The sequence below is a fragment of the Lissotriton vulgaris genome, chromosome 11, assembly GCF_964263255.1.
Source record: "Lissotriton vulgaris chromosome 11, aLisVul1.2, whole genome shotgun sequence".
NCBI classification, from domain to species: Eukaryota; Metazoa; Chordata; class Amphibia; order Caudata; family Salamandridae; genus Lissotriton; species Lissotriton vulgaris.
Window position 1 is genome coordinate 615694207 of NC_141699.1, and position 27946 is coordinate 615722152.

Sequence of the window (27946 nt, forward strand, 5' to 3'; positions counted from 1 at the left end):
CAGATGTTCCTTCCTCAAGTTTCTATTCTCTCTGTTACTCCTCTAGCTCCCCCCCTCTTTCCGTCCCCCCCTTCAGACGCTCCTTCCTCCATCTTCCAGCAGTCACCGGGCTGGAGCAGTCTCTAATCCGCGAGGACAGATTCCTGCCAGAGCGAGGTGCGCCTCCTGCCGAGAGAGCCCCGTAGCCCCTCTCGGAGAAGGGCCATCAACATTTCATTGTCACAGTGGATTACGGGAGCCGTAATGAGGGGATTAGCGGGCCCTCGGGTTTTCAGGCCGAGGGCCTCTCCTCCTGTGACCTCACCCTGATGATAGCCGTAGAGTGTGCGGGGCCTAAACTGGAAAAAAAACCTCACCGGATCCAACACATCAAACGCCCATTTCATGCATCCGGTTTGTATGGAGTGCCCAATGATGCGTTAATCAATCAAAGGCTACACGTTCTAAAGATAACTGCACTCTGGACAACCGCCAAACCGGGGTTGGACCAGGTAACTGTAGCCCGAGGTCTTCAGATGCGAGATGGAAAGGAGACGTTGCTGCTGACTGGCTACAAAAACGGCGGATTTCACGGCCGTTTTTGTAAATATCGCGGCATTTGCACGGATCGGCCGATTTCGCGATTTTTTTGCAAATTGCGAAATCGCGATAAGCTGGAGGGTCTGACTTGTTCTCCTCATATACCCATGCAGACATCTAGTCTCAATGTTTCCAGTGCCAAGTGTATGCTTGTTGGAATTTAAATGCATGTTCAGCAGAGGCTGCACATTAGCGCCACTTTACAGAGTTAGTTTTCTCCCCTTTCTTAAAACAACATTGTTTTCACCAGATAAGGACGTGCACCATTCCTGGAGGTACTGAAATATCTGGTGCAGCCTGGGCAGAGAGAAAAAATGGTCCAAAACACAAAAAGCGGCCGGGGTCCTGCTCAGCTTTATTCTGCATACATATTCACACTAATGGCGAATTTGTCAAATGCTACAAATTCGACCAGGATAATAGGATTGTCTCATGCCCCCCCCTTCTCTTCAGCCTATCTGGGCTTATATCTGTCTCTCCTCTCCTCAAACACTACCTCATTAATCCACATCTGCATCTACCGCTCTCCCCCTCCCTCACATTTATTTAATTGATGTCCCCAGGTCCCTCCTTTTTCCTCTAACCCTGCCCTCTGCCACTACATCTCCTGGTGCACTCCCAACCTTCCCCTCTGTATTTACTCCTCACTTTCTCCACTCCACTCCAAACACTTACATTAAACACATTTTTATTTACAATGCCAATAGCACTAACTCTAGCAAAATGCGAGACCTATTGCATTGCAAATGCTTGTTTAATATGATGCTGCAGGGAGGTGAACACGCCTTAAAAAGTTCTTGGGTGCCGTTGTTTTTTTACGATGAGACACCGCATAATGATGAAGCAGTCTTGGACTAAAATTGAACCGCATTAACCCCGGAAGTTCAATATCATGCCAAAACTTTCATTCTTGACACAGGCACTTCTGAAAAACATAGCAAGGCAGCACCCAGAGAAACCAGCTCAACACCGATCTCAAGGAATAAAAGCTCCTTTCAGTAACTGTCTACAACAAAGCTATTTTTTTTTTAAAAATCCAAGGACTACAGAATTAAGGAAGAGGTGAAAATTCCAGTTTGCTAGTTCCAAATGGCTTCTACTCGATTCATTTACTGGATTTTCTTTTTGACTAAACTGCTCTGAAGAAGACTCCTGTTGATTGCAGTCGCATCCTGTGAATTATTACTGACGTCACCATTATGTCTGTTGCTTTCAGTTGGTATTTTCACGATTTTGACAGCTCGCTATATATAATGCAATATCCAAAAAACAACATGCCACACCTCGATCTAGGAAATACCATTTGCTGCAAAAATGCCCACATGGAGCTTGATCATGAGAAAACCAAGCATTAATGCATTTCAAGCTTTCTGTCCACCTAGAGATCAAATTGCACTTTAACTTAAGAAAAACAACAATTTCACGAGCGTTTTTACTGAATTTCTAACCACTGAATTACCTCTGGACAACGTACTATACTGTTACTTTCCTTTCAGCTAAATAAGAGTGTACTCGGCAAGGTTGGAAAGGAAAATAATTCAGATTCATTAGATATTTTAAATGGATGGATAAATAAAGACATTTACAGTTTGCATATTTGTGGCAACTCGTGCCACATAGTGCAGACGTGCAACTTCCCCTCCATCAATCACAAGTTTCCATGATCACTACTATCTGTAATCCATATGACCAGATCTCTATAACAATAATACCTGCATTCATTGCGTCGGATTTACTATAGAATTTCACCCCCCCGCACATGTTCTATTACTTATTAGTTCTTACAGGCTTCACAGCGCCTTTCCATCAACCACACTCTTATGCTGAATTTAAGATTTTCTAAAAATAATGGAACAATTACATTTGTGTCACTGGTCTTTCAGTGCAAGAATGTTTTTACATCTGCATTCATCATATCGGCTTTGACCATAAAATACACTGTCGAAGATCAAGCAGTTTCTTTACATCTGGAGCACGTCTCAACAACGTTGATCGATGATCAACTTATATAGTGAGGATTTTCACTTGAGATAAATCTACACCAGGGATTCGTTGCAGGAGGGAAGCACGTACAAGGTCTCTGTTTACCCTGACAGTGTGGCATGATCACTCCCCAAAGACCACCACTGATGTATGTAATCAGGTCTGCCTTGCTGTGCCAAAAATTCATGCATGAAAAACAGAAAGGGTACCATATGTTCTTTTTAAATGTGAGTGGGCGCATAAGACTCCCCGAGGAGGAATTCAGGAAGCCCTGCCTACAGGTTTAGAAATGTTTGTCAGGAGGGGGTCCTTATGACTGAAAATGTTGACAGGGGGGTCTCGGCACCCAAAAGTTTGAAGACCTCTGCCCTAGAGAGATATTTCTACACATAGTGAATTACTAGCTGGATATCAGCAAACAGTCTGTTTCATGTATCATATGAATGTGAGTATCTTGTATCATATCAAGAAATCAATTATATTTACACAATATCTTTTTTCTGAACTGAAGAGCAGAAATATGAGAGGCCTTCTGGACTGTGAAATAAATAATGAAGTCATTTTTATTAAATAACACGAATTCGGTCGTATCAGTACATAGTCAAGGCGCTACATTTGTGATTAAGGTGGCGATAGAGTGCTCAACATGGGAACACATGTGAAGAGGAAGCGTTAAATGTGATCACCACATAAACTAAACCAAACAAATCATGGCTGTACATTAATTTTGAAATACAAAGTCAGACAGTAATACTCTGTTCAGGTCTACAACAAGAGAGCAGTCTTAAACAGTATAAACAAGACTATTCCACATTTCAGCCCACTTCTGTAACAAATACCTGGGTCTTCATCAGGACATAAAAGGGAGAGGGGGATTTGGCGACAATAGGCTAACACCCTAGACCACAAGTCATTTACATGTTATTAAAAGGCCCAACCATGACCAGGACAAAAAAGAAAGAGTCCAGTACACTGGGGAAATGGGGGCAGAAGGCCAGCAGCAACTTGCACTGACATGTTCAGTGAAAGAGTAACAAACCCGTGCAATCCATTATGCGTTATCATGCGTCGGTAAGGATGACCATTTTAGAAAACTGTGGGAGAATAACATGGCTGAAACTATGTGTGAGTTTTGCCTGCTGTGTTTTTGCATAGCATGCAGAGCCGCTTCTTTTAATGGTTCGAGAGAAAACAGCGATTTCTAAAGAAACATCTAGAAGCCAAAATGCGATATGGATGAATGATCGGAAAAATACATATTTACCAGCTTGATGCTTAAGGAGATTTTTTTCTTTAACAAGGTTACCTGTTTAGTTCTCATTTTACAATCTGTTGATAGGTTGTTGTAGGTGTAATGAGCCTGAGTCACTCCACAAAAAAGGACAGCAACAATTCCTGGAATTCAAAGAAAAAAACATCAGTATATGTTGTTTGCGTGAAACATACTAGTTGAGATTCATCGTTTTATAAATTATTAAATACTAGTAGTTGCCAGCCTCCATGATTCGAGATTACCACGATTGCCATAATAGAGGTAAGTAAGTCATATTTTTCTAATGCCAAGGTGTTTTAGCACTACCATGCTGTCACTAATCTGGTAGCCGAGGAAACTTACTCAACACTGCAGGCAAAGAGCCAAGTTTTCATAGATTTTCTGAAAAACAGCATGTTCGTTTGAGACCTCAGGAAAAAAGGCATTGAGGTCTATAGCTTACAAGCCAAGTAGGTTCTGACACCCCACTTAGCCTTCTTTACCCTAGGAATAACCACCAGCCAAGCCTTGAAAGATCTTAAGTCACTTCGAGGGAAATGCCAAAAGAAAGGACAGGTGGTCCAAATCCATGCAGTGCCTTGTGTACAATGCAGAAGGCAATGCATTTTACCCGAACCTGAACAGGCAACCAGTGGAGGTTCCTAATGCTATTCGATATATAGAACCACATTTTGGGATTTTTAGAAGCAGGCGAGCTGCTGCTGCAGGGATTGAAGCTTTGATTGGAGACATTTGTCTATTCCCAAACAGAGAGCATAGCAATAGACTTTCTTAGACAAAACCAAGGCAACTATTTAAAGTTTTTGCATATCAAATAAGATGAATGGATTTTTTCTTTTTAGTATCTTCATTAGGTAAAATCACGAAGATGTGATATGGTTGATCTGTTCAGAGTAACAGACCTCAAGATTTTTCACTTTTTGACCTGGAAATGGACATGGACCAGAATCAGTAGGGCCATGAAGAATCATTCCAGAAAGGGATGATGTTTCCAAAAAAAGTCCTTGGGCTGCAAGAATGAATATGTGTGTTTGTGAAGTAACTTATACCTGACAATCCATTTGCAATATCAAATCATCAAACAAACCTAGAACATGAGGATGGATGCAGATCTCTAGGTTACTGTATCTGCATTTGTGGAAAGTAATAGTAAGCTGTCCTGATCATTGGGACATTCACTTCTAAGCTATTCTTTGGCCAGTACAAAGTACATATACAGACTTTAGCCAGACAAGACATTAGCCACTCATTATGAGACCTGGAATCATCACTGGCTTTAGAAGTTCCAAAGCAGTCTGTAAATAATGATGTAACATGACTAGTTGTCCGACAAGATAGCCCAGGTTTTTCTACATTGAGCTTGATTGCTATGATATATGGGAAAATACCCGCCTAAAGCAATTTATTCTGCAACAGTATCATTTTATTTTTGAATACTTGACTATCAGGGTGTAATGGTTATGAGCAGACAAGATATTGCTGATGTACCCGCAAATTTTGCATCACATGGTGGTGAAAGGCTGCTGCAGTTTCAATGACAAGTCAAGGCATATCCTGACACACGTTATAGGCAGTTGTAATGCTGCAGGGCAATATGGATATGACATATGGATGTACTTGAAGATAATCCATAAAGAGGAGAAAGGCTTCTGTTGCTGTTCTAGCAATTCACTGATATCCCCACAAACATGAAATTGAGTTGTAAGGCTGCTGGGCCCTTGTAAATCCCTTAATGAACTTACATCATTTGCATTGACAATAAAGGCTTCTACAACCACGTTCATAAAATAATAGCCATTGTTGAGAACATTAAATACACCTGTAAAGCAGCAACCCTATCGTCAACATCTATATGGCCCACATAGACCTTACATGCAGCTTTTGTTGTGTCACAGATAATTCTATATGTAAAGCGATATTTTATGGCGCATGACATCAAAACAACAAATGTAGAATGCCTGCAAATGTTTTAGCCGCTAGCAATCATCTTAAAGAGAGATGAAGTTTCATCAGGGAGCTCAGTGCACAACCTTGAACCTCAGACACAAGTGGCTTTCCCAACCTGAACACATTCAAGAAAAAATGAAAACCTTCCCAGACCCCACGCGGTCAGTAGTACAACTCTGGCAAACAGCCATGGCATTCCTAGGATGGAAACACATGGTTATAGAGGCGACTCCTCTATGGGATGGAGCCAGAATTTGACAAGTGGGACCTTATAGGACTCTCCAAAGTGGGTGACATTTGGGCTATGGGTGAATGTCACCCCCTGGACTGCTCTGCAAATGGAATATCAACTAGCACACTCTCCGAGATATATAGATATATGTGACTTCACAGTTCCCTTCAGGTGGTGATCCCAAAGGGGATGAACCTACCGGAGTTCTCCCAGCATTGAGGAAAGGCTATTGGATGGATTCATGCCCCGAAAGGCCATGTCACTGACTTACAAAAAATACTTAACCACATGCCCGATGCCTAAAAAGATTTAAGGGACCAGTGGGAGCACGTGCTAGGGAGATTGGAAGATGGAGAATGAGAAGAGGTCCTTGCATCCCCTAGAGAGGTGGCCATATGCTCAGAGTTCAGGCTGATCCAGCATTGTATCCTTCATCGCACCTATTACACCAGAACGACAATGGTAAATATGGGGAATATGAGGAATGTCCACTGTCTACGTGGTTGTGGACTGACGGGTACCTTCTTCCACACCCTTTGGAAGTGCCCAACACAGCAGGAGCTTTGGTCTGCAGTTGTGAAGTGCTGGGGTGAGGTGAGGGGTGATGGTATCAGTGTCTTCGCAAATCGGTGTATTCTGAATATCTGTGGAGAGACAGATGCCAGCAGGGTGCAACGGACATGGATGACATTGGTTCTGGTGGTGGCAAAAAGAAATATAGCTAGGCATGGGGAACCAGGCAGACCCCAGACTTGGGGAAGTGGAAGAGGGACATGGATTGGTGCAGGATGGTGTAAAGGATGGTGTACAAGGGTAAAGGTAACATCCAGAAATGGGAGTACATTTTGAATAGCTGGAATACCTCAGAGGCCAGATAAGTGGGATCCTTGACCTACCTAGTGAAGACATGGCACATTTCAGGGACACAGAGAGAAAAAGTCGAGTGAAGGGACAAAGGAGGGGATGACGGAAAGGGGAATGGTGCTCGATGATAATGTGTGATATAAGACAGTGGCACATTTGAAGACTGTTGTTGTACTCAAAACATAAACAAAAGGATATGCTAAAAAAAATAAAAAATGAAAACAAGGCCGTTCTTAGAGGCTTTCCCATACTCTCTCAGTGTCTTGGACTCATTTCTGATGTCTTAAGCGACAGAACAGTGAACTGCACAAAGACATCCCCATGGAAGACAAACTGCCTAGCAATCAAGAGGTTCTCGTCACAAACCCTGCAATCTACAAAATATTTCAACAATAAGTACGTGCACCCTAAACTGCTGATGGTTTCTATCGCATTCACATCTAATATGTTATCAGAAACTAAGGGGCAGATGTATCAAGAAACCATTTTGCACTTCTCTAATAGCGATTGTTAAGGAATCGCTATTTGAGAAGTGCAAAATGGTATGTATGTAGAATTTCGCTATTTTTTAGCGATTCCTTAAAATTCCTTAATTGCGATTAGCAAATTGCTAATCGCAATTAAGGAATAATTTTCCCATTCATTTCTATGGGCCAGGAGGCCCATAGGAATGATTGTGCAGTAATTCTCAAATTGCGAATTCGCAATTTGCTAATCGCAATTTGAGAATTATTTCAAGGGTTCAGGGGTGTCTCATGGACACCCTGCTGCACCCCTGAAACTTACATGTGTGTGCATATGGCACACATACATGCCCTATGGGCATGTATGTGTGTCACATGCCACCTTCAAAATAGTCATATTTTGTTTTTTAAAAGGATTTCGCAAATTAACACGAACCTCAAATTGGTGTTAATTTGCGATTCCTTAACCCAAATTCGCAATTTAAAAAAGTTTCATACATGCCATTTAAGGAATCGCAAAATTGCGATTCCTTAAATGCATAAGCAAAATAAGGAATCACAATTTTTTGCGATTCCTTATTTTGCTAATGTGTGATACATCCCAAAAGATGCTAAATGTCCGTTTGCGATTCCTTAAGGCCGAAATTCGCAGAATTTCGGCCTTAAGGAATCGCAAAAGGCTTGATACATCTAGGCCTTATTTTCTAAAAACTCTTTAATATAGTCAAGTTATTCTCATCATATTTTTGGACAGAGCACACCAGTTAACATACCCAGATAGCAGATATTGATATCCCTACTAATGGCATTCATTATTAACTGACCACCATTATTAATCAATCATTGTAAATAGCACATGTAAGTGTGATCTGTGATATCAAACTCTTGGTTTTGATTGAAGGCATTCTTTACCACACAAGTTTGCTTTCCTACAAACTCTCCAAGAGTCATTCATGTTATGCTGTCCCTCAGAGAGGGCGCAGCTAGTGCAAAAATACAAAGCTATTGTTACTTCTAATGAATGCTGTTGGGCACTGTAGTGATAAATCACCATATCAGTAAAGTTTCTTGTAGTCCAATTTATTCACTACAGCCCTCAACAGCTTCCAGGGTCACCTGACCCAGGAAGTTCATGTAGGAGAGTAGGGTCTGCAATCCTATGATCACCCAGATTTTTTGCTTTTGTTTCACTGGTTTACGACTTTCTCTGGCTGTGGGCCTGCTAATCAGACCCACAGCCTGGCTGTTCTCTTTCTAAATTACGATATGTACCCTAGGTGCATTTACCAATTGGTACTGGGCCACCTTATCAGACCCCGTAACGCAGGGCATAGGTGTACCCAGGGCCGCCAGGGGCTGCAGCATGTATTATGCCACCCCTGGCTGGCCTCTTAAATTTGACACAACTGGCTGCACGACAGCTGGGGCGAAGACGTGTAACCACCCTTCGCTTTAGGTATAGTAGCTCTATATCTAACCATACAATGGACACCCGAGTTCCTATCAGTCACTCCTATGGCAGGCCTTAACAATCCTGAAGGCAGAGTGCGTGGGCTCGTGTGAGCTAGGTTCAGGCCCGAGCCGAGCCCGGTTGCAGCTTGCGGAATCAAGACCCAATAGCTGTTCCATGATAACGCGTACCATATCGGTAACTCCGGTATCGCGTTATCAAAGCATGTCGAGTAAGGTGTCATACGAATCGGGGTGCTGCCCTCTCACCAATTCTGGCGATGAGGTTAGCATCCCACCCTTCTAGAGGGACACGACATGTACGTAACTGTGAACCCCGGTTAAAGTTAACTGAAGCCTCAGCTCCACAAAATGGATGCTGCCACCACAGACACAAGTCTGACCTCCTGCTGCTGGGAGTCCTTCCAGCGAGGAGCGCTTGGACAAAGGGTTTCCTGTCGAGGGCGCTGTTCGCACCGTCCCAGACAGGGTTTGTGTATTCTGGGTAGGTAGGGCTTTGGCGAGAAGGTGACTGCGGAGTGGCACCCCGGTGCTCACTACGCATCTGCCGGTTAGAACCAGTTCCAGGGGCGACAGCCCTGGCCTGGGGAAAGTCAGGCAGGGGAGAGGGGCGTAACTACCCCCCTTCCTGGTCCCACCTTTAGGGCAGGACCTAGTCATGTACCCACCCCTTTCTTTAGGATAAAGACCGGAGCGGGGACCCTTCCAAATTAGATCATCTTTGAATCAAGAACTACTTTCTACGAAAGGACACTCAAGACTCTTCTCAAGATTTCTCCCTTGTGGCTAAGGAGTAGTCACCCTGCATCAGCGGGCACCAACTAAGAACTCTGCGGTTTGCTGCAAGTCCTTCCTCAAGGATCCGACGGCCCAGCTCGACGAGAACCGGCTTCCCTGGCACCTCTGACCTCTACCCACGTCATCAGCTCAGCTGTGATCTGTGGGTGCGACGAGACCTCGAGGGACCGGCCATCATCAGAACCTGCACGCTCTTAAAAACCAGCACGACCATCGAGGTAACTCTCTGGTGAGTGCTCTGGGGTCCGAGAAGCCCCGACCCTGAGCCGCTCTAGCACCGAAGTGCAGTCTCCCAGCATCTCCACGATCTGCGTGGGGCCCTTCTGCTCGCTGCTCAGCACGTTGTCTGGTCACTCGCCGCTGGCTTGTGCCCTTCTGTGACGACATCCGAGAATCATCACTGCTGGTCTGGTTGCTCCAGACTGGCCCTTGCTTCCATCTTTTGCGAGAAGCACCCCGGACCCTCCTGGTCCACTCAAGACGCCATCTTAGGTCCACCCCGTGGCCCTGAGATCTGCCAAGGCTTGTTGCCCCATCCTGGGCCCAGCGACGCCGACAGCATCATCCTTCGTGGGACAGCTCGCACCTCCACCGTGGTCGCCGACAACGCCTCCTGGTCCGTGAGACTGCAGAGCCTAGCGTCGCCCACTCACCTAGTCGAGGTGACGACCAACCGGTGCCTTCCTGGTACCCTCTGACTACTGGCTAGTAGTACGAACTTGGTCCCCTCTGCTTTCAGGTTTCATCAATCTCCGATCCAGGCTTGGATCTCTACGAACTATTCAGCACTGGTCGCCGGCCAGCAACTCCTTTCTTCCGGCTCCTGGCTCGTCAGCGAAGACCCCGACGCCTGTAAGACTTGTGCAGCCGCAGCCCTCGTGGCTAGGTAACTCGGCATTTCGGTGCCTGCATAGCCTCCTTACTCTAGGGTCCCGAGTCCCTCGCTTCCGACTTGCCTTATCGGGTCCGCCCGAGACCTTAACCTTTCCGTGTCCTCGGACACTTGTTTTAAATTGTGCACTTGAAGTATTTGCTAAAGAGATTTGGTTTGTGCTTAGTACCCTGTCCTCATAAAGAGTACAGGGCTGTTGTGATTCTTAATAAATATCCTGTTTATTTTCATAACACTTGTGTGGTGTCCTTTCACTGGGTATTCAAGGGGTACATGTGTGGTAAACAGCTGGCTTAACACGCCCTCTCGAGTCTTTAGCCTTAGACTGCTCGTATCCACGCTACTAGGATAGCTGGTCTATAGGTTGACTTACAACCAAACACCATAAGGGTCGTTGGAACGATACATAGCGGTCGCTAGAATAGCAAACGTTGCATATCGGGCCAACTTCTCACATTGGTGAGCAGCGGTTGGGATTTGAGCTTGCTGTTGTTTTACCACACGTATCCTAAGAATATCTTGTTGAAAGATCGCACAAGTACTGTTAGTACATATAACTAAAAGCTTAGAATACTCTGAGTTCTACTGAACCAGCTGTTGTAGCTCCTCAAGGCTTAGCACACCTTGGCTACAACTCTTAGCAAGGGAACAGTAGGTAAACACATAGTGTAGGTAGGTGCATCACTTACACCACACTAGAAACAGTATGTCGGACAAAGGAGGAAACTCTGGGTCTCCCCTTGTGTCAGTTGACCCTCCACAGGTCATCCCTTCAGGATATACTGTGCTGAGCTTCAAGGAGTTGAGACGGCTGTGTCACTCCAGGAAGATTCAGCAGGGGTCTAACCCCACAACATCCTTTCTGATTGGTCTCTTGGAGACTTATGATGCCAGAAGAGCGGAGAAACTTCGTAGCTCTTCTAATCCAGAAGGAGACATGCCTCCCCTCGAGGGAACCCGAGACGATCCTGACCTCATCCACCTCGCAACTGAGAACGAAGATGGGGAGGAAGATGAGGATGAGGATCTCTCTGGGGATGAGGCAGATAAGGGACAGGTAGAAGTCGTCAGACTAAGCAGGTCCAACTTAAGCAAACATGATAGCGGTACTGGGGGACCCCTGGGGCCACTATCAGGTCAGCTTAACATTGGGAATGGACGAGCCAGATCTCTGTCAAGAGGCTCTGGCAGATCCCTTCAAACCAATGGCTCTCACAACTCGTCTCAGAGAGGGATGACGTCCCCCCAGAGGAGAGTGTACGAAGCTAAGGAAAGGGCAGCTAATCTAAGGATCGAAAGGGAAGAACTTGCCCTGGCCAAGGAGAGGCTTGCCTTTGCAAGAGAGCAACAGTTAAGTGGGGTAGTCCCCACTGGTGGCAGCAATGTACCTAGTAATAGGGAAAAGAGTTTCGATACGAAACACCTTGGTAAGATAGTGCCCCCCTTTAAACAAGGGGACGACATCCACAAATGGATTACTGCTTTGGAGAGGGCCTGCACTGTGCAGGGCGTTCCCCAGAATCAGTGGGCAGCTATCTTGTGGCTCTCCTTTGAAGGAAAAGGAAGAGACAAGCTCCTCACCACAAGGGTGGAGGATGCTAACAATTACCAAATCTTGAAAAATACGCTCGTTGAAGGGTTCGGCCTAACCACTGAGCAGTACAGGGTGCTGTTCAGGGATACCCAGAAAACGCAGTCTCAAGATTGGTCTGATTTTGTCGATTGTGCCACTAAGGCTTTTGAGGGCTGGTTGCTGGGCAGTAAGGTTACTGATTACGAAGGATTGTATAATTTGATGATGAGAGAGCAAATTTTAAACAATTGTCAGAACCAGTTGTTGCATCAGCATCTTGTCGACTCGGATCTGACCTCTCCCCAAGAATTGGGAAAGAAGGCAGACAGATGGGTTCGAACAAGAGTTAAACAGAACCAGGGCCAGAATCAAGGTGGTCAGAAGAAAGCAGACCAGAAGGGTAAAGAGTCTAAAGGGGAACAAAGTGACCAGAAGTCTTCGACAGGTCCCCAACAACCCAAAGAGGGTGGGGGTCAGGCTCCCCAAAAGAAGAAAGAAGGCCAATCCAAACGATGGTGCCAGTACTGTAAAAGTAAATCTCACTGGTTTAGTGAGTGCACCAAGAAAGGAGGAGGGCAGACTCCTGCCACTGCAGCCCCTAAGGCACCTGTGCCCCCTAGTACAGTCAGCAGTGGTAGTGCGCCTCCCAAGGGTTTAGTAGGGTTAACCCTGGGTTCTGAGGGGCGTGACAACTTAGTTGGCACACTCACTCAGGCTGTCCTTGTCAGTACAGGGGACGCGGACGTATCCCCTGACGTAAGCCCCAATACCTTGGGCAAATACCGACAGACGCCTTTCATAAATGGAAAGATGGCTCAGGCCTATAGGGACACTTGTGCCAGCGTCACCATGGTGACGCCTAACTTTGTGGACCCTGGACAGATCATGCCAGGTACAGAATTCCTGGTGACCAATGCAAGCAATGTCACTACCAATCACAGTATGGCAATTGTAGCTTTCTCCTGGGGAGGGGTAACTGGCCAAAAGAAGGTTGTAGTTAGTCCAGACCTCCCAGTGGATTGTTTGTTGGGCAATGATTTGGAGTCGTCACAATGGTCAGAAGTGGAGCACCGGACTCACATGGAAATGTTAGGTTTGCCAGCACATGTGTTCGCTGTGACTAGGTCACAGGTCAGGAAGTGCCCCACTGAACAGGTGCTGGATCCTGGAACAACGGACCAGACACCTCCCAAGAAAAAGAGCAGTAGGGTTAAGGCTGCACCTTCCCCCTTGCCCCAGGTCGAGGATCAAGTCTCAGAGGAGGCTGACCTACAGGAATTGCGGGAAACTGAGCCTAGGGAATTCGAACTTGATCAAGTTGAATTCTTGGGTTCAGGGGGACCCTCAAGGGAAGACCTGGGGAAGGACCAGTTAGACTGCCCTTCTCTTGAACCCCTCAGACAGCAGGCTGCTGCTGAGGCTGCTGGGAACGCCACAGGTACCCACAAGGTATACTGGGAAGATGGACTCCTGTACACTGAGTCAAGAGACCCCAAGCCTGGCATGACCAGGAGGCTGGTTGTACCCTTGTCTCAGCGTGGTTTCCTACTTACCTTGGCCCACGAGATTCCCTTAGCAGGTCACTTAGGCCAGACGAAAACGTGGGACAGGCTTGTCTCACACTTTCACTGGCCTCACATGAACGAAGATACCAAGGAGTTTTGCCGCTCCTGTGTCACTTGCCAAGCCAGTGGTAAGTCAGGTGGCACGACAAAGGCCCCCCTTATACCAATGCCTGTGGTGGGGGTGCCCTTTGAACGGGTGGGGATCGACATCGTCGGTCCCATGGAACCACCTACAGCATCAGGGCACAAGTTTATACTGGTGGTAGTGGATCATGCCACCAGGTATCCTGAAGCTATTCCCCTTAGGACCACTACAGCACCTGTTGTGGCAAGAGCCCTAGTTGGAGTGTTCTCCAGAGTGGGCTTCCCTAAGGAGGTCGTCTCCGACAGAGGTGCAAACTTTATGTCGAGCTACTTAACTGCTATGTGGAAGGAATGTGGTGTTAACTACAAGTTCACTACACCCTATCACCCACAATGCAATGGGCTTGTTGAGAGATTCAACAGGACCCTAAAAGGGATGATTCATGGACTACCGGAAAAGCTTCGGCATAGATGGGACGTCCTGATCCCCTGCCTCTTGTTCGCCTACAGAGAAGTCCCACAGAAGGGGGTTGGCTACAGCCCTTTTGAACTTTTGTACGGGCATCCTGTAAGGGGACCCCTGTGTCTGGTGAAGGAAGGATGGGAGAGACCTCTCAAAAAGCCTGCAACCAACATAGTGGACTATGTGCTTGGCCTCCGCTCGCGGATGGCTGAATACATGGAAAAGGCATCTGAAAACCTTAAGGCCAGCCAAGAACTCCAAAAAGCTTGGCATGACCAAAAGGCTGTCTTGACTGTTTACCAGCCCGGACAGAAGGTGTGGGTGTTGGAGCCAGTGGCCCCAGCAGCACTCAAGGACAAGTGGTCCGGGCCCTACACCATCCTGGAGAAAAAGGGAGAGGTCACCTACCTGGTCGACCTGGGAACTCCCCGGAGCCCCCACAGGGTGCTTCATGTCAACAGGCTCAAAGCATATGTCGACAGGAAGGACATGAGTTTGCTCATGGCCCTAGATGAGGGACAGGAGGAGGAGAGCGACCCTCTCCCCGACCTGCTCACTCAGAATCCTGACGATGGATCGGTAGATGGTGTTGTCTTTTGTGGCAGCCTCTCCGAACATCAACAGAGCGACTGTAAACAGGTTCTTCAGTCGTTCAGACATATGTTTTCTCTAACGCCCAGCCAGACCGATTGGTGTACCCATGAGGTTGACACTGGTGACAGCTTGCCCGTGAAGAGTAAAATCTACCGGCAGCCTGATCACGTTAGAGACTGCATCAAGAGTGAAGTGCAGAAAATGTTGGAGCTGGGAGTCATTGAACCCTCGGATAGCCCTTGGGCTAGTCCCGTAGTTCTAGTGCCGAAACCTCACACCCAGGGTGGTAAGAGAGAGATGAGGTTTTGCGTAGACTACAGGGGTCTCAATGCAGTCACTAAGACTGACGCCCACCCAATACCAAGGGCAGACGAGCTTATCGATAGATTGGCTTCGGCCAACTACCTAAGTACGTTTGACCTGACAGCTGGGTATTGGCAAATCAGGTTAGCTGAGGACGCCAAGCCTAAAACCGCATTTTCAACCCCTGGTGGGCATTATCAGTTTGTGGTGATGCCCTTCGGTCTGAAAAATGCACCTGCCACCTTCCAACGGTTGGTGAATCAAGTCCTTACTGGGCTGGATGACTTCTGCGCGGCGTATCTTGACGATATCGCTGTCTTTAGCTCCACCTGGGAGGATCACCTGGTCCACCTGCGGAAGACGTTAGAGGCACTGCAAGCAGCAGGTCTCACTATCAAGGCCACCAAGTGCCAGATAGGGCAGACACAGGTTGCATACCTGGGCCACCTTGTAGGTGGAGGCCAGGTTCAGCCACTGGAGAGCAAGATACAGTCAATCAGGGACTGGGCTCCTCCAACCACCCAGACTCAGGTTCGAGCTTTCTTGGGCCTGACTGGTTACTATAGGAAGTTTGTCAGGAACTATGGTTCCATTGTGACACCATTAAACGAACTGACAAGTAAGAAAATGCCAAAAAAGGTTCAGTGGACAGCGAGCTGTCAAAAAGCATTCGATGACCTAAAGCAGGCCATGTGCACGGCGCCTATCCTCAAGAGTCCGGACTACTCCAAACCATTCATTGTCCAAACAGATGCTTCTGAGTTGGGTGTGGGAGCTGTTCTTTCTCAACTGAATTTTGATGGTCAAGACCAGCCCATTGCTTTTATAAGCAGAAGGCTGACCCCTAGAGAGAAGAATTGGTCAGCTATTGAGAGGGAGGCCTTTGCTGTGGTTTGGGCCCTGAAGAAGCTGAGGCCATACTTGTTTGGCACTCACTTCAAGATTCAGACCGACCATAAGCCCCTCTTGTGGCTAAATCAGATGAAGGGTGAAAACCCCAAACTGCTTAGGTGGTCCATTTCCCTACAGGGGATGGACTTTACAGTGGAACACAGACCTGGTACTGATCATGGCAATGCCGATGGGCTCTCCAGATATTTCCACTTAGAACAAGAAGACTCACCTGGTCAAGGTTAGCTTATTGTTCCGACGTTTGGGGGGGGGGGTCATGTAGGAGAGTAGGGTCTGCAATCCTATGATCACCCAGATTTTTTGCTTTTGTTTCACTGGTTTACGACTTTCTCTGGCTGTGGGCCTGCTAATCAGACCCACAGCCTGGCTGTTCTCTTTCTAAATTACGATATGTACCCTAGGTGCATTTACCAATTGGTACTGGGCCACCTTATCAGACCCCGTAACGCAGGGCATAGGTGTACCCAGGGCCGCCAGGGGCTGCAGCATGTATTATGCCACCCCTGGCTGGCCTCTTAAATTTGACACAACTGGCTGCACGACAGCTGGGGCGAAGACGTGTAACCACCCTTCGCTTTAGGTATAGTAGCTCTATATCTAACCATACAATGGACACCCGAGTTCCTATCAGTCACTCCTATGGCAGGCCTTAACAATCCTGAAGGCAGAGTGCGTGGGCTCGTGTGAGCTAGGTTCAGGCCCGAGCCGAGCCCGGTTGCAGCTTGCGGAATCAAGACCCAATAGCTGTTCCATGATAACGCGTACCATATCGGTAACTCCGGTATCGCGTTATCAAAGCATGTCGAGTAAGGTGTCATACGAATCGGGGTGCTGCCCTCTCACCAATTCTGGCGATGAGGTTAGCATCCCACCCTTCTAGAGGGACACGACATGTACGTAACTGTGAACCCCGGTTAAAGTTAACTGAAGCCTCAGCTCCACAAAATGGATGCTGCCACCACAGACACAAGTCTGACCTCCTGCTGCTGGGAGTCCTTCCAGCGAGGAGCGCTTGGACAAAGGGTTTCCTGTCGAGGGCGCTGTTCGCACCGTCCCAGACAGGGTTTGTGTATTCTGGGTAGGTAGGGCTTTGGCGAGAAGGTGACTGCGGAGTGGCACCCCGGTGCTCACTACGCATCTGCCGGTTAGAACCAGTTCCAGGGGCGACAGCCCTGGCCTGGGGAAAGTCAGACAGGGGAGAGGGGCGTAACTACCCCCCTTCCTGGTCCCACCTTTAGGGCAGGACCTAGTCATGTACCCACCCCTTTCTTTAGGATAAAGACCGGAGCGGGGACCCTTCCAAATTAGATCATCTTTGAATCAAGAACTACTTTCTACGAAAGGACACTCAAGACTCTTCTCAAGATTTCTCCCTTGTGGCTAAGGAGTAGTCACCCTGCATCAGCGGGCACCAACTAAGAACTCTGCGGTTTGCTGCAAGTCCTTCCTCAAGGATCCGACGGCCCAGCTCGACGAGAACCGGCTTCCCTGGCACCTCTGACCTCTACCCACGTCATCAGCTCAGCTGTGATCTGTGGGTGCGACGAGACCTCGAGGGACCGGCCATCATCAGAACCTGCACGCTCTTAAAAACCAGCACGACCATCGAGGTAACTCTCTGGTGAGTGCTCTGGGGTCCGAGAAGCCCCGACCCTGAGCCGCTCTAGCACCGAAGTGCAGTCTCCCAGCATCTCCACGATCTGCGTGGGGCCCTTCTGCTCGCTGCTCAGCACGTTGTCTGGTCACTCGCCGCTGGCTTGTGCCCTTCTGTGACGACATCCGAGAATCATCACTGCTGGTCTGGTTGCTCCAGACTGGCCCTTGCTTCCATCTTTTGCGAGAAGCACCCCGGACCCTCCTGGTCCACTCAAGACGCCATCTTAGGCCCACCCCGTGGCCCTGAGATCTGCCAAGGCTTGTTGCCCCATCCTGGGCCCAGCGACGCCGACAGCATCATCCTTCGTGGGACAGCTCGCACCTCCACCGTGGTCGCCGACAACGCCTCCTGGTCCGTGAGACTGCAGAGCCTAGCATCGCCCACTCACCTAGTCGAGGTGACGACCAACCGGTGCCTTCCTGGTACCCTCTGACTACTGGCTAGTAGTACGAACTTGGTCCCCTCTGCTTTCAGGTTTCATCAATCTCCGATCCAGGCTTGGATCTCTACGAACTATTCAGCACTGGTCGCCGGCCAGCAACTCCTTTCTTCCGACTCCTGGCTCGTCAGCGAAGACCCCGACGCCTGTAAGACTTGTGCAGCCGCAGCCCTCGTGGCTAGGTAACTCGGCATTTCGGTGCCTGCATAGCCTCCTTACTCTAGGGTCCCGAGTCCCTCGCTTCCGACTTGCCTTATCGGGTCCGCCCGAGACCTTAACCTTTCCGTGTCCTCGGACACTTGTTTTAAATTGTGCACTTGAAGTATTTGCTAAAGAGATTTGGTTTGTGCTTAGTACCCTGTCCTCATAAAGAGTACAGGGCTGTTGTGATTCTTAATAAATATCCTGTTTATTTTCATAACACTTGTGTGGTGTCCTTTCACTGGGTATTCAAGGGGTACATGTGTGGTAAACAGCTGGCTTAACACGCCCTCTCGAGTCTTTAGCCTTAGACTGCTCGTATCCACGCTACTAGGATAGCTGGTCTATAGGTTGACTTACAACCAAACACCATAAGGGTCGTTGGAACGATACATAGCGGTCGCTAGAATAGCGAACGTTGCATATCGGGCCAACTTCTCACAGTTCATACCTCTCCATTCCATACATTCTAAACGGAATGCCCATTTGATGATGCATGTTAATATTACCACAGGTCCATTTGATAGACCATATGTATTTTAAAATGTAAGGTTTTATAGTTCTTGTGCAAAGTCTGAAATTTGCACAACTGGAGGTTCAAGCGCACATGAAAATACAACTACACCTGGCCCTTAAAAGCCAGGGTCTTTGAAAGTAGAACAAAATCTATACGAGAAGAGCTACGAATTTGACCAGAGAAACATGAATATAAAATTTTTGTTGGAAACGCCGTCCTCCATGGATCAATAAGTACCAGGAATTTTGATAGTTTGGGGGCTTTAACTGCCTCTTTAAGTTTACAGAGGCATCTAATCTTGGATTCTGCAAGAAGTTAAAGTCGCCTCCAAAAATAATTTCCACTGGGACTTGTAATAGTGAGATTGAAAAAGCTCCTCATAAGGCACGGCATTATCTTCCAATGGGGTATCCCAACTCACGAACGCGAGTCACCTGGACAGTACCAGACAACTCACCCAGCACCAACGTCCACATTTGTCACTGGCAAAATCAACCACTTCGGCACCTAGCCTCTTGGCCCAAAAAAATTGCAGTATCGCGAAGTGCTGCACGATCAAAGGAAACACCCATATAATCCGCCGAGCTTTTTAACAATGAAAATTCAGAAAGCTTACCTGCCAGGATAAGCGTTTCCTGCAATAAAACCACTGAAGAGTTCTCAGCTGTAATCCAGGCCTCTATTGCACATCATTTTGTATTATTATTAAGACCGTTAACTTTAAAAGAGTCCACCTTCAAAATATTATCCATCATTGTCTCAACTTTCTTTTCCCAGGAAATCCATTATATACATACAAAGAACCACAATAAGTTCGCAAAGTGGGTAGTGTACAAAAGAAACAATAAGGTGTCAACCAAATGGTCAAATACCATTACATCCAATAACCTACCCCAAATAAAAAACATGCATACACAGCCTGCTCAGCTATTGCCCTCAGATACATGCTTGCTAAAATACCTCATTATCTTGCAATTCATACTTGATTCAAAGTACCTGAGCACCTGGCTTTTTCCTTTAACAGACCACCCATTCCAAATATTAAACTGCTGTGATACAAAGATGCAATAATCTCAGCACTAGTGCCCCTCTTCTTTTGAATTCAACATCCCGAGCATTCAGAACTGGTGCAGGTTCCTACAAATCGCTAATTTGGATCTCTTTTTACCCAGCCTATTACACCCTCCTTACCCCCTGCACCACCACCTTCCCCCTACATTCCTCCCTCCCCAAGCAGTGGTGACTGGCCCGCCTTTCTACCCACACCTGCCATGCTTACCCACCCCTGAGAATACCGGCACCTTTACACTGTGCCAAAACCCGTCGAACCCTCTCCTCCGGTCTCTCCCTTCCCCATGCAAGAAAAAAATTGTAAGTGCCGCCTTGCATATGACACAGAACATCAATATTAGGCACATCCACTTAACGACAAAAAACAGACAGTTGATCAGCAAAATCCTAATGTCTACATACTAAAACCCACCACTATGAATTAGACATTGTATCATATAATTGAGACTTGTTAGAAATCTTCAGTAAGAATTCATGTGCCACTAAAACATTATAAAGAGAATTGCCCTTTTACTAGCACCTTCAATTTGGATTGCTGCACAATCACTGCCTGAGCGCCCTGAGCTTTGAACAAATAAAGCAATTTCACAAACTGTTTCCGACGCTTGGCTGCAGAGGCCAACATGTCAGGAAAAATACGACAAAGAGGTACTTCTAGCATTGTGAACTGTCTCTGTCTGATTGCCTTTGTTAACACTTGCTCTTTAATGCGATAGTCCCCAAAGTTTATCAATATGGTACATGGAAATTCTTAGTTAGGGGTCAACTGTGCCGGCACACAATGAGCTCCAGTAAGTGTCAAGTCAATGGAGTGTTCTGGAAGGACGTGGGTTTTTATAAATGAATCGACCAATTGAAGAACGTGTTGGCCCTCACATCTCTCTGTGACCCCTACAATGTGGAGATTAGTGCACAGAGAATGATTTTCCAATTCCTCTAGATTATTTTCCAATGTGAGCTTTTGCTTATGAAAGAAATCAACCTCTTTCTGGATCGTGGAGACCTGGTCCTCAAGCTCTGAAATCCTGAACTCTGCTTTTTTTTAAACTCTCTAGAATATAAGCCACAGTATACTCAATCTTGGAGAGTCTGGCATGCAGAGTGGCAATTTCTACAGTTTGAGAGGTTTGGAGTTCTCTAATCTCATTCAAAATAAAGATTAAGCATTCTGTAGCATCCCATTGTATAATGAGTGTCTTGCCCCCATGCTGCCTATCCTCCTAGAACTGTTTTGGCACTAATTTGCTTTGCTACCTCTCACTCCCAGAGTTGCCTCACTCTGTGACTACAGGTAGGGACAGCGGCAAAGACTTCTGTGAAGCAAGCAACAATAATTGAGAAGTGCTGACTTCACTCCTGCTGGCATGGCAGAAATTAAAAGGGGGGAATGTGGAGCTACAAACTGAATGCCCTCCGATGAGTTGGCCCCAGCACTGGTATATGTTTTGTTTTTCAAAAATAGAGGATACTCCTCGATTTTAGACAGGCTTACTTCAGTCTCCAGAGAGGGCTCCACTAACTTTCCCACTAATGTCTGCTTAGGTACAGCTACTCCAGCCACTGAGCTGTTTACATCCAGTGAATGAATATTTATTGTCTCTTCCAGTTCCAATTCGGAGAACTGAGAATGTTCTGAAGCATTCAGACTACCTTCATGATCTTCTGTATTGGAAGTCATTGCGAGAGCCTTATGCAGTGAAGCAATGAGGGTTGCATGAGCTGCAGCCTGCCCCAGGCGCTTTTTCACCCTTTGTGCCAAAACTGTAGCACCAGGTGCTTTTGAAAGACTTTGCATACTTTACACAGGGCCTTGAGTATATATCAGAGTCATTTTCAAGAGCCTTAACAAACGATATTCCAGTATAGTTCTTCGTTGCTACCAGTTTACTGGTGTGAAATCAAGATACAGCCCACTCAGTAACCTTCAACCGGGTAGCGAAAATGCACACTGTCTTTACTGCCTGCACAGCAATACACTTACACCCCCGGTCATAAACCTGGTGGCCTTAGCTCAGTCACCTCACAACATGCCAATTCTCCTCAGCAGGTCACTTTAACCTGGCTGTTTAGAAGAGGTGCAGTCTTGAAAAAGGACTCAAAAACAAAGGCAGCAAATCCAGCCGGAATACGCTGCCTGCCTCCGGCCTTGTCCGTGCATGTAAAATGCCCCCTGCTTCGGTTTTCAGGCTGTGAAAATATCGCTCACCTAAAACATCAAAAATAGAGACATGAATGAGAGCAGCAGTCCACACCTCTCCAACCTCTAACCGCCATCACAAGCTGCACTAGTGGAGCTGCCGTGCGACGGCCAATTGGTCGGGGAGGAACTCTTCCTCCCAGTTGGAGGAAGAGTTCCTGGCGATCAGCCACAGGTCATCGTTGATCCGTCCAGCAGACACTACCTAATGTTTTTTTTTAGATCATGGGGCTGCTCCCTCAAGCGTAGTGTGGGACACTTTAAAAGCCTATAGATTACAAAAGCAAATTCTGGAAAAGACTGTCCAGGACAGTTAAGAAACATTTCTAAGGTATCCATCTACATGCAATAGTACAGCATTGGCTAAGGCTACACGGGCACTAAGTGAAAGGTATTATATCAAGTGCGAGGTATCAAATCGTGCCTTTAGGCAAAATATTTATGAGGATAGCAATGTCATGGGGAGGCTATTAGCCTGGCAGGCACATGAACAAACGCCCAATAACAGGATACATGCACTGAAATGCCTGGTTTCTGGGGTTAGGTGTAATGAACAGGAGAACGTGGAGGAAATTATGCTTGATCATTATAAGAAGGTTTATACCCAAAATCAAAAGGTAGATAAAGAACTGCTGAGAATTTTTGTAGCAGTCTTAAAAAAAAAGGAACCAGGAGCTATTTTTAAGCAGGTCCTGCATACATGCTCCAGGGAAGTATTGAGAGACATTAAGATATGCAGTTCCTAAGGATGCAGGGGAAAGGCAGGTTGTTGGACTTGGCCCTTTTTGCAGGATCATCCCTGAACTTTTTGCCTTCCTCCTATATTTTGTCTGACCTGTTGTTGGCTATTTTATGACTCTGCGCACTTACCACTGCTGATCAGTGCTAAAGTGCATATGCTCTCCCTATTGTAAATTAATGTATTAATTCATGATTCCATGATTGGCTGATTTGGTTTACTTGTCAGACCCTAATACAGTGCACCAGGAGTTCCCAGGGCTTGTAAACCAAATGCCCCTTCTGGTAAGCCTATTTCTATAGCACTCGCATCCTCGCGTCGATATCGACAACTGTTACTTCAGTTCACTATTCTTCCCCCTCCCCCACAGATCCCTTTAATTCCTGCTACGGACTACTACCCCGTGGTAAGTTCTCTCCTCCGCAACCACGGTAATTCACTCGAGGGCATTCGACAATTCCTCACTGTTCATTTTATTTCCTCCCTCTGCAGAAAATTGTTTATTCTGCTTCAATGTGCTGAATTTATTTCAGGACAACTCCATCGGTAAGCCCATTGGCGACCGTCCCTTAAGGTCATTTGCTACCATTCCCTCCCTCCTGCACGATACACAGCTCAAACCTTGTTTATGTGACACCAACAATTGTTAATCCAATGTTTTCACCATAGCAACACAGCTCACTTTCCTTTAAAATATCACTGGTTTGAGTCTCTCTCGGACGTTGCACCACGTTACATGTATCCACCTCGCTCCGACCATTCCCAGCTCACTGCATGTATGGAGCATGTACCGTACCCCATTACTGCTGTCACCTTGGCATGGCATGAGTCTTTTACAGCATATATAGTTGTGTTAAGGGCCTGTTTAACTGACATGTATTATCTTTTTATGTCTCCCCCTATTTTCTTTCATTCCCTTGTTATTGTATGGTATATGTATTCCCACATAGTGGGTTGAAGTGAAACTGCTATTTCTTTAGGCAATTATTTTTCTGTCCTGAGGATGAACCGATATTATGCATTGTTCGAAACGTCGTCGACCTGAGTGCACTAAATGCATAGCTGACAAAAATTGTTTAATGCATATGTGTATATTGTGGATTATCTGCTTATGATTTGTGATATTCAGATGACCATATTTTGCCTACTACTTTTGTGTTCTGTTTGTGTCCCTCCAGTGGGTTAGTCGGACATCGGCTGGTGTCCTACTTCCATCACACTCTGTGTTTTATCTCTTTGAGATTACTTCTTATTAAGATATTAAACTGTCGGGCTGGACATTTCTAAAAAATATAGTTCTATTTAGTCTATATTTATTTCTTCAACATTCTCCCTCTTGTCTAAGGACCACTGTTTGTAATAATAGCTGGTGAGCTTGCAGCACTGGTTGTGCCACCGACAGAAGCAGCCTTGTAAAATATGTCTAAGGCCTGCCATTGCAGAGCCTGTGTGCAGTCTGGTACTGTCATGCTGACTGGGCAAGTGCACCCACTGTCCAGTCCCTAAACCTTCCCTTTTAATGATATCAGACACCCCTATGGTAGGCCCAAGAGCAGGGTGCATTGTAAGTATAAAGTAGGACATGCCTTGGTGTGTGGGGCATGTCCTAATAGTGAATTAAAGCCATTTTCGCTTTTCACTATTGCAAGGCTACCTATTCTCCATAGGCAAGAATGGGCTGTTAGATTATTACATTTTATAATCCTAACTGACTCAGGGAACACAGTAGAAATTCGAGTTTAGTATGCCTGAACGAATGATAAAATACATCTTTTAGTGAAGTTGGTTTTAACATTCTGTGTTTGAAAATACCACTTTTAGAAAGTAGGTATTTTCTTGTCTAACTATCCAGACCTGCCTCTGCTAGGTTGTGTATTCCTTGTCTGGAGTTTGAGTGACAGGGCTGGGGAATTCCAGGAGACAGGGTGAGTCCGCCCAGTGGTGAATAGAGAGATCTGCATCTAAATGGGAGGGAGGAGTTGCACCTGGGACCTAAATAGGACTGTGCCTGCCCCCCACAGTGCTGGCTCCACCCCCTGTGGTGCGTCTGTTGTCTCTGCCCTGCACTGTGAAAGGAGAGAAGGAATCATGTCAACAAACTGCCCCAGGGCTGTGCTTTCCCTCCACAATGCTGGCTCCATCTCCTGTGGGGTGCCTGATGTTTCTGCCCTGCACTGTGAAAGGAAAGAAGGAGTCTTGTCAGCAGAGTGCTCAAGAACTGGTTTGGACTGGGCAAAGGCCCCTCTGCCCTCAGAGGACAAAGGGTTTTGGGGTATAAATATTGGGACCCTGATCCCAAGAAATTAGATCACTTTGGACTACAAGAAAAAACCTTTGCTGAGTAGAGGAACTTGAAGAAACTGAGGAGAGACTATCCCTAAGCTGAAGTGCTGCTTGGAGGATTGGTCTGCAGTGGTTGCCTGACTGCCAAAGAAAGGAGAAAGAACTTTGCGAACTTTATTTTCAACTTGTGAAGGATCTCCAAGGGCTTGGAAGAGGGCTCGCGCCTTGACCGAAGTCTCAGGACCAGTAGACTTCACCAGCCTTTGTGGATTGCTGCTGGAAACACTGTTTCAGTGGCTACAGAGGCAGGGAGCTGTGACCGGCTCTCACGGCAGGCCGGGTGTCCTGTAGGCACTGCATTGAACACCGTCCGCATCTTGCAACGTAAGCTCTGAGCTCACCGACTCCATCCTGACGCCATCACGAGCCGTTGCCTGCACCGTAACCTGGGACACCGCGACGTGCAACGCCTCGCTACACCGACTCGTACTGGTCTGACCGACGCGGTCACTGTTGCTGACTTTGAGTCCTGTGAATGCATCGAAGTTGGACAGCGCCTCGCGACGCACCGCCCGACTTGTACCGCTGATCTACTCCAGCTCCTGAACTCCGGCTCTGTCGCCGCACCTCAAGCACCGCAACGAAGCACCGTCTCGCACTGCAATGTACGCCTTGGACCCACCAACTCCGTCAACGGGCCGCTGCCTGCACCGCATCGAGGGACAACGCGCCCTGCAACACTTTCTTTTCTGCACCGCGACGAACCCCTCAAGTAAAGGTACTGTGACTGAGTCTGTCGACATTTGAGTGAACCCGGACCGACGCGGTCAGCTGGTTTTGTTAGACTATGTGTTATGTAAGCAACGCTGTAGCCAAACAGGGCACCGACTAGCACAGAACTTTCATTTAAGCCTTTCTAACAAGAACTCTTGATTTTTATTAGTACTGTGGAATATTCTTATAGTGTTTGGGCTTGTGGTAAATCTATATAAAAGATACTTACTTTTATAAATATACAACCTGTGTGGTGTCCATTTGTAGTGTTGTCCCTTGATTACTGTATGTGTTCACAAATGCTTTACACACTGCCTCTGAGATAAGCCTGTCTGCTCGTGCCAAGCTACCAAGGGGGTGAGCAGGGGTTATTTTAGGAGTGTATCCCCTTACCCTGACTAGAGGAGAGGGTCCCTATTTGTCACAAGTACCTACCTGTGCCAAATAGAGACCCCCAATTCTAACATTGGTGGTCAGCGGTGAGGGTTCTGGACTTGCATTTGTGACTCATGTACAGTGGTTGGTGAACACTACTTAGTGAGTGCAGACCATAACGCAACCATGTACTTCCGATACTTGTTTTTTCAAGGGATCTCTATTTTTGCAAAGTAATGCCTGGTTCGACCATCATGGAAAAGGCAGCATCCATTGCACCTGTTGACTGTGATTGGGAGGAAGAAAAAATAGAAAGCTTCACTGGCAAGCAGCTCAAAACCTTCTGCAAAAAGTTTAAAATTTCCGTGACCGGACTCTCCAGAAAGGAGCAGTTCCAAAAGGGGCTGAGGGCCTGGGTCGAGGCAAGGAATGCCCCTGGAAATGAAATGGAATATGAGGATACAGAGCAGCAGCTTGAAGGACCAGTGGGTCCCGGAGGGAGTGGTGCACCCTTCCCGGTGGGTAGCAGTGTTTCTGCCCGAGGCCTGTCCCCAGAAGAGTTGGCAGACAAGAAAGAAAACAGGACGCATGAAATGGAGATGGCCAAATTGAATGGGCAACTTGAGTTAGAGAATATGAAATTGGCCCTAGAGTAAAAGAGAATGCAAATGGAGCATGAGTTGATAATGAGGGAGCTTGATTTAGAGCTTGGGAGGCTTGAGGCCATGAGTGTCTGACTAGAGGAGAGGGTCCCTATTTGTCACAAGTACCTACCTGTGCCAACTAGAGACCCCCAATTCTAACACAGGTCTTTCTAAAAAGTGCCCTCACACACCTTCATCATTGGGCCTGCTCCTCTTCGGGCCGGCGCTGCAATGCCCATAGGGCACCCGAGAAGGGGCTCTTTGGCGGAGATCTTTTGTTCATGAAGCCATAGGGTGAGTGCCGGTGTGTGGGCTAGGTAGTGCAATGAGTGTGAAGGTTAAAATAGGTCTAGGGCAACCCTAAATAATGTGTTTATTCCCAGGGAACACTAGCCTAATTAAAAATAGTAAGAGTAAGCCCCAGCTGGATTTGATGATCCTATAGAGCAAGTGTGGTGCATAGGGTCGACATAATTCATGGCAAAATAGCCCCTAATGGGTCTGGTGGCACTTCATCAGGACCCAAAAGTGATTCATTAGAACTCTAGCACTACCGCAATACTGGTTCAGTGATTCTTAAATGGGGCGTTGCTGACAGGGATAAAGGTCCCGGACGGAAGCTAGTGGCACTGCTTCCATGCCTTCAGAGCAATGAAGTGCTCTGTTACCCCTGTCAGCAAAGCCCCATTTACCTTGGGGTCTTCCTCCTTGGGGTTAATTGACCCAGTGCACTCAACTGCATTGGTTACTAGCCAACTTCACAAATCACTGAACCAGTATTGCAGTAGTGGGTCCCAGAATGCTTGTTTCTGGTTCAGGGAATACCTGGCTTGGCAGTTCGGGCTGGACTGTTCCCATGAGGCACAGGGTCAGGACTGATTTGCATATAGCTGGGTCTGAACTGAATTGGCGAAGTGAGCTAAAGGATGATGATGCATTCAACCCAGATCTGTGACTGTGGTGAGTGTCTGAGTGTCTGAAACGTTTTATCACTCCGTCCATCATTCATTGTGTTTGCTTTGTTCGCACTAAGTTGGCGGGGTATGCCCAAAT

At 46.9% G+C, this 27946-nt stretch overlaps 1 protein-coding gene across 1 annotated transcript in view; it reads right to left on the reverse strand.

Annotated features, from left to right (window-relative positions):
• SLC9A9 (solute carrier family 9 member A9) overlaps window positions 1–27946 on the reverse strand; it is a 3064289-nt gene that overhangs the window by 1967633 nt on the left and 1068710 nt on the right. The window contains exon 9 of the mRNA XM_086943725.1: window positions 3869–3957. Within this exon, the coding sequence (XP_086799851.1) occupies window positions 3869–3957 (89 nt within the window). The remainder of the gene's footprint in view (window positions 1–3868; window positions 3958–27946) is intronic.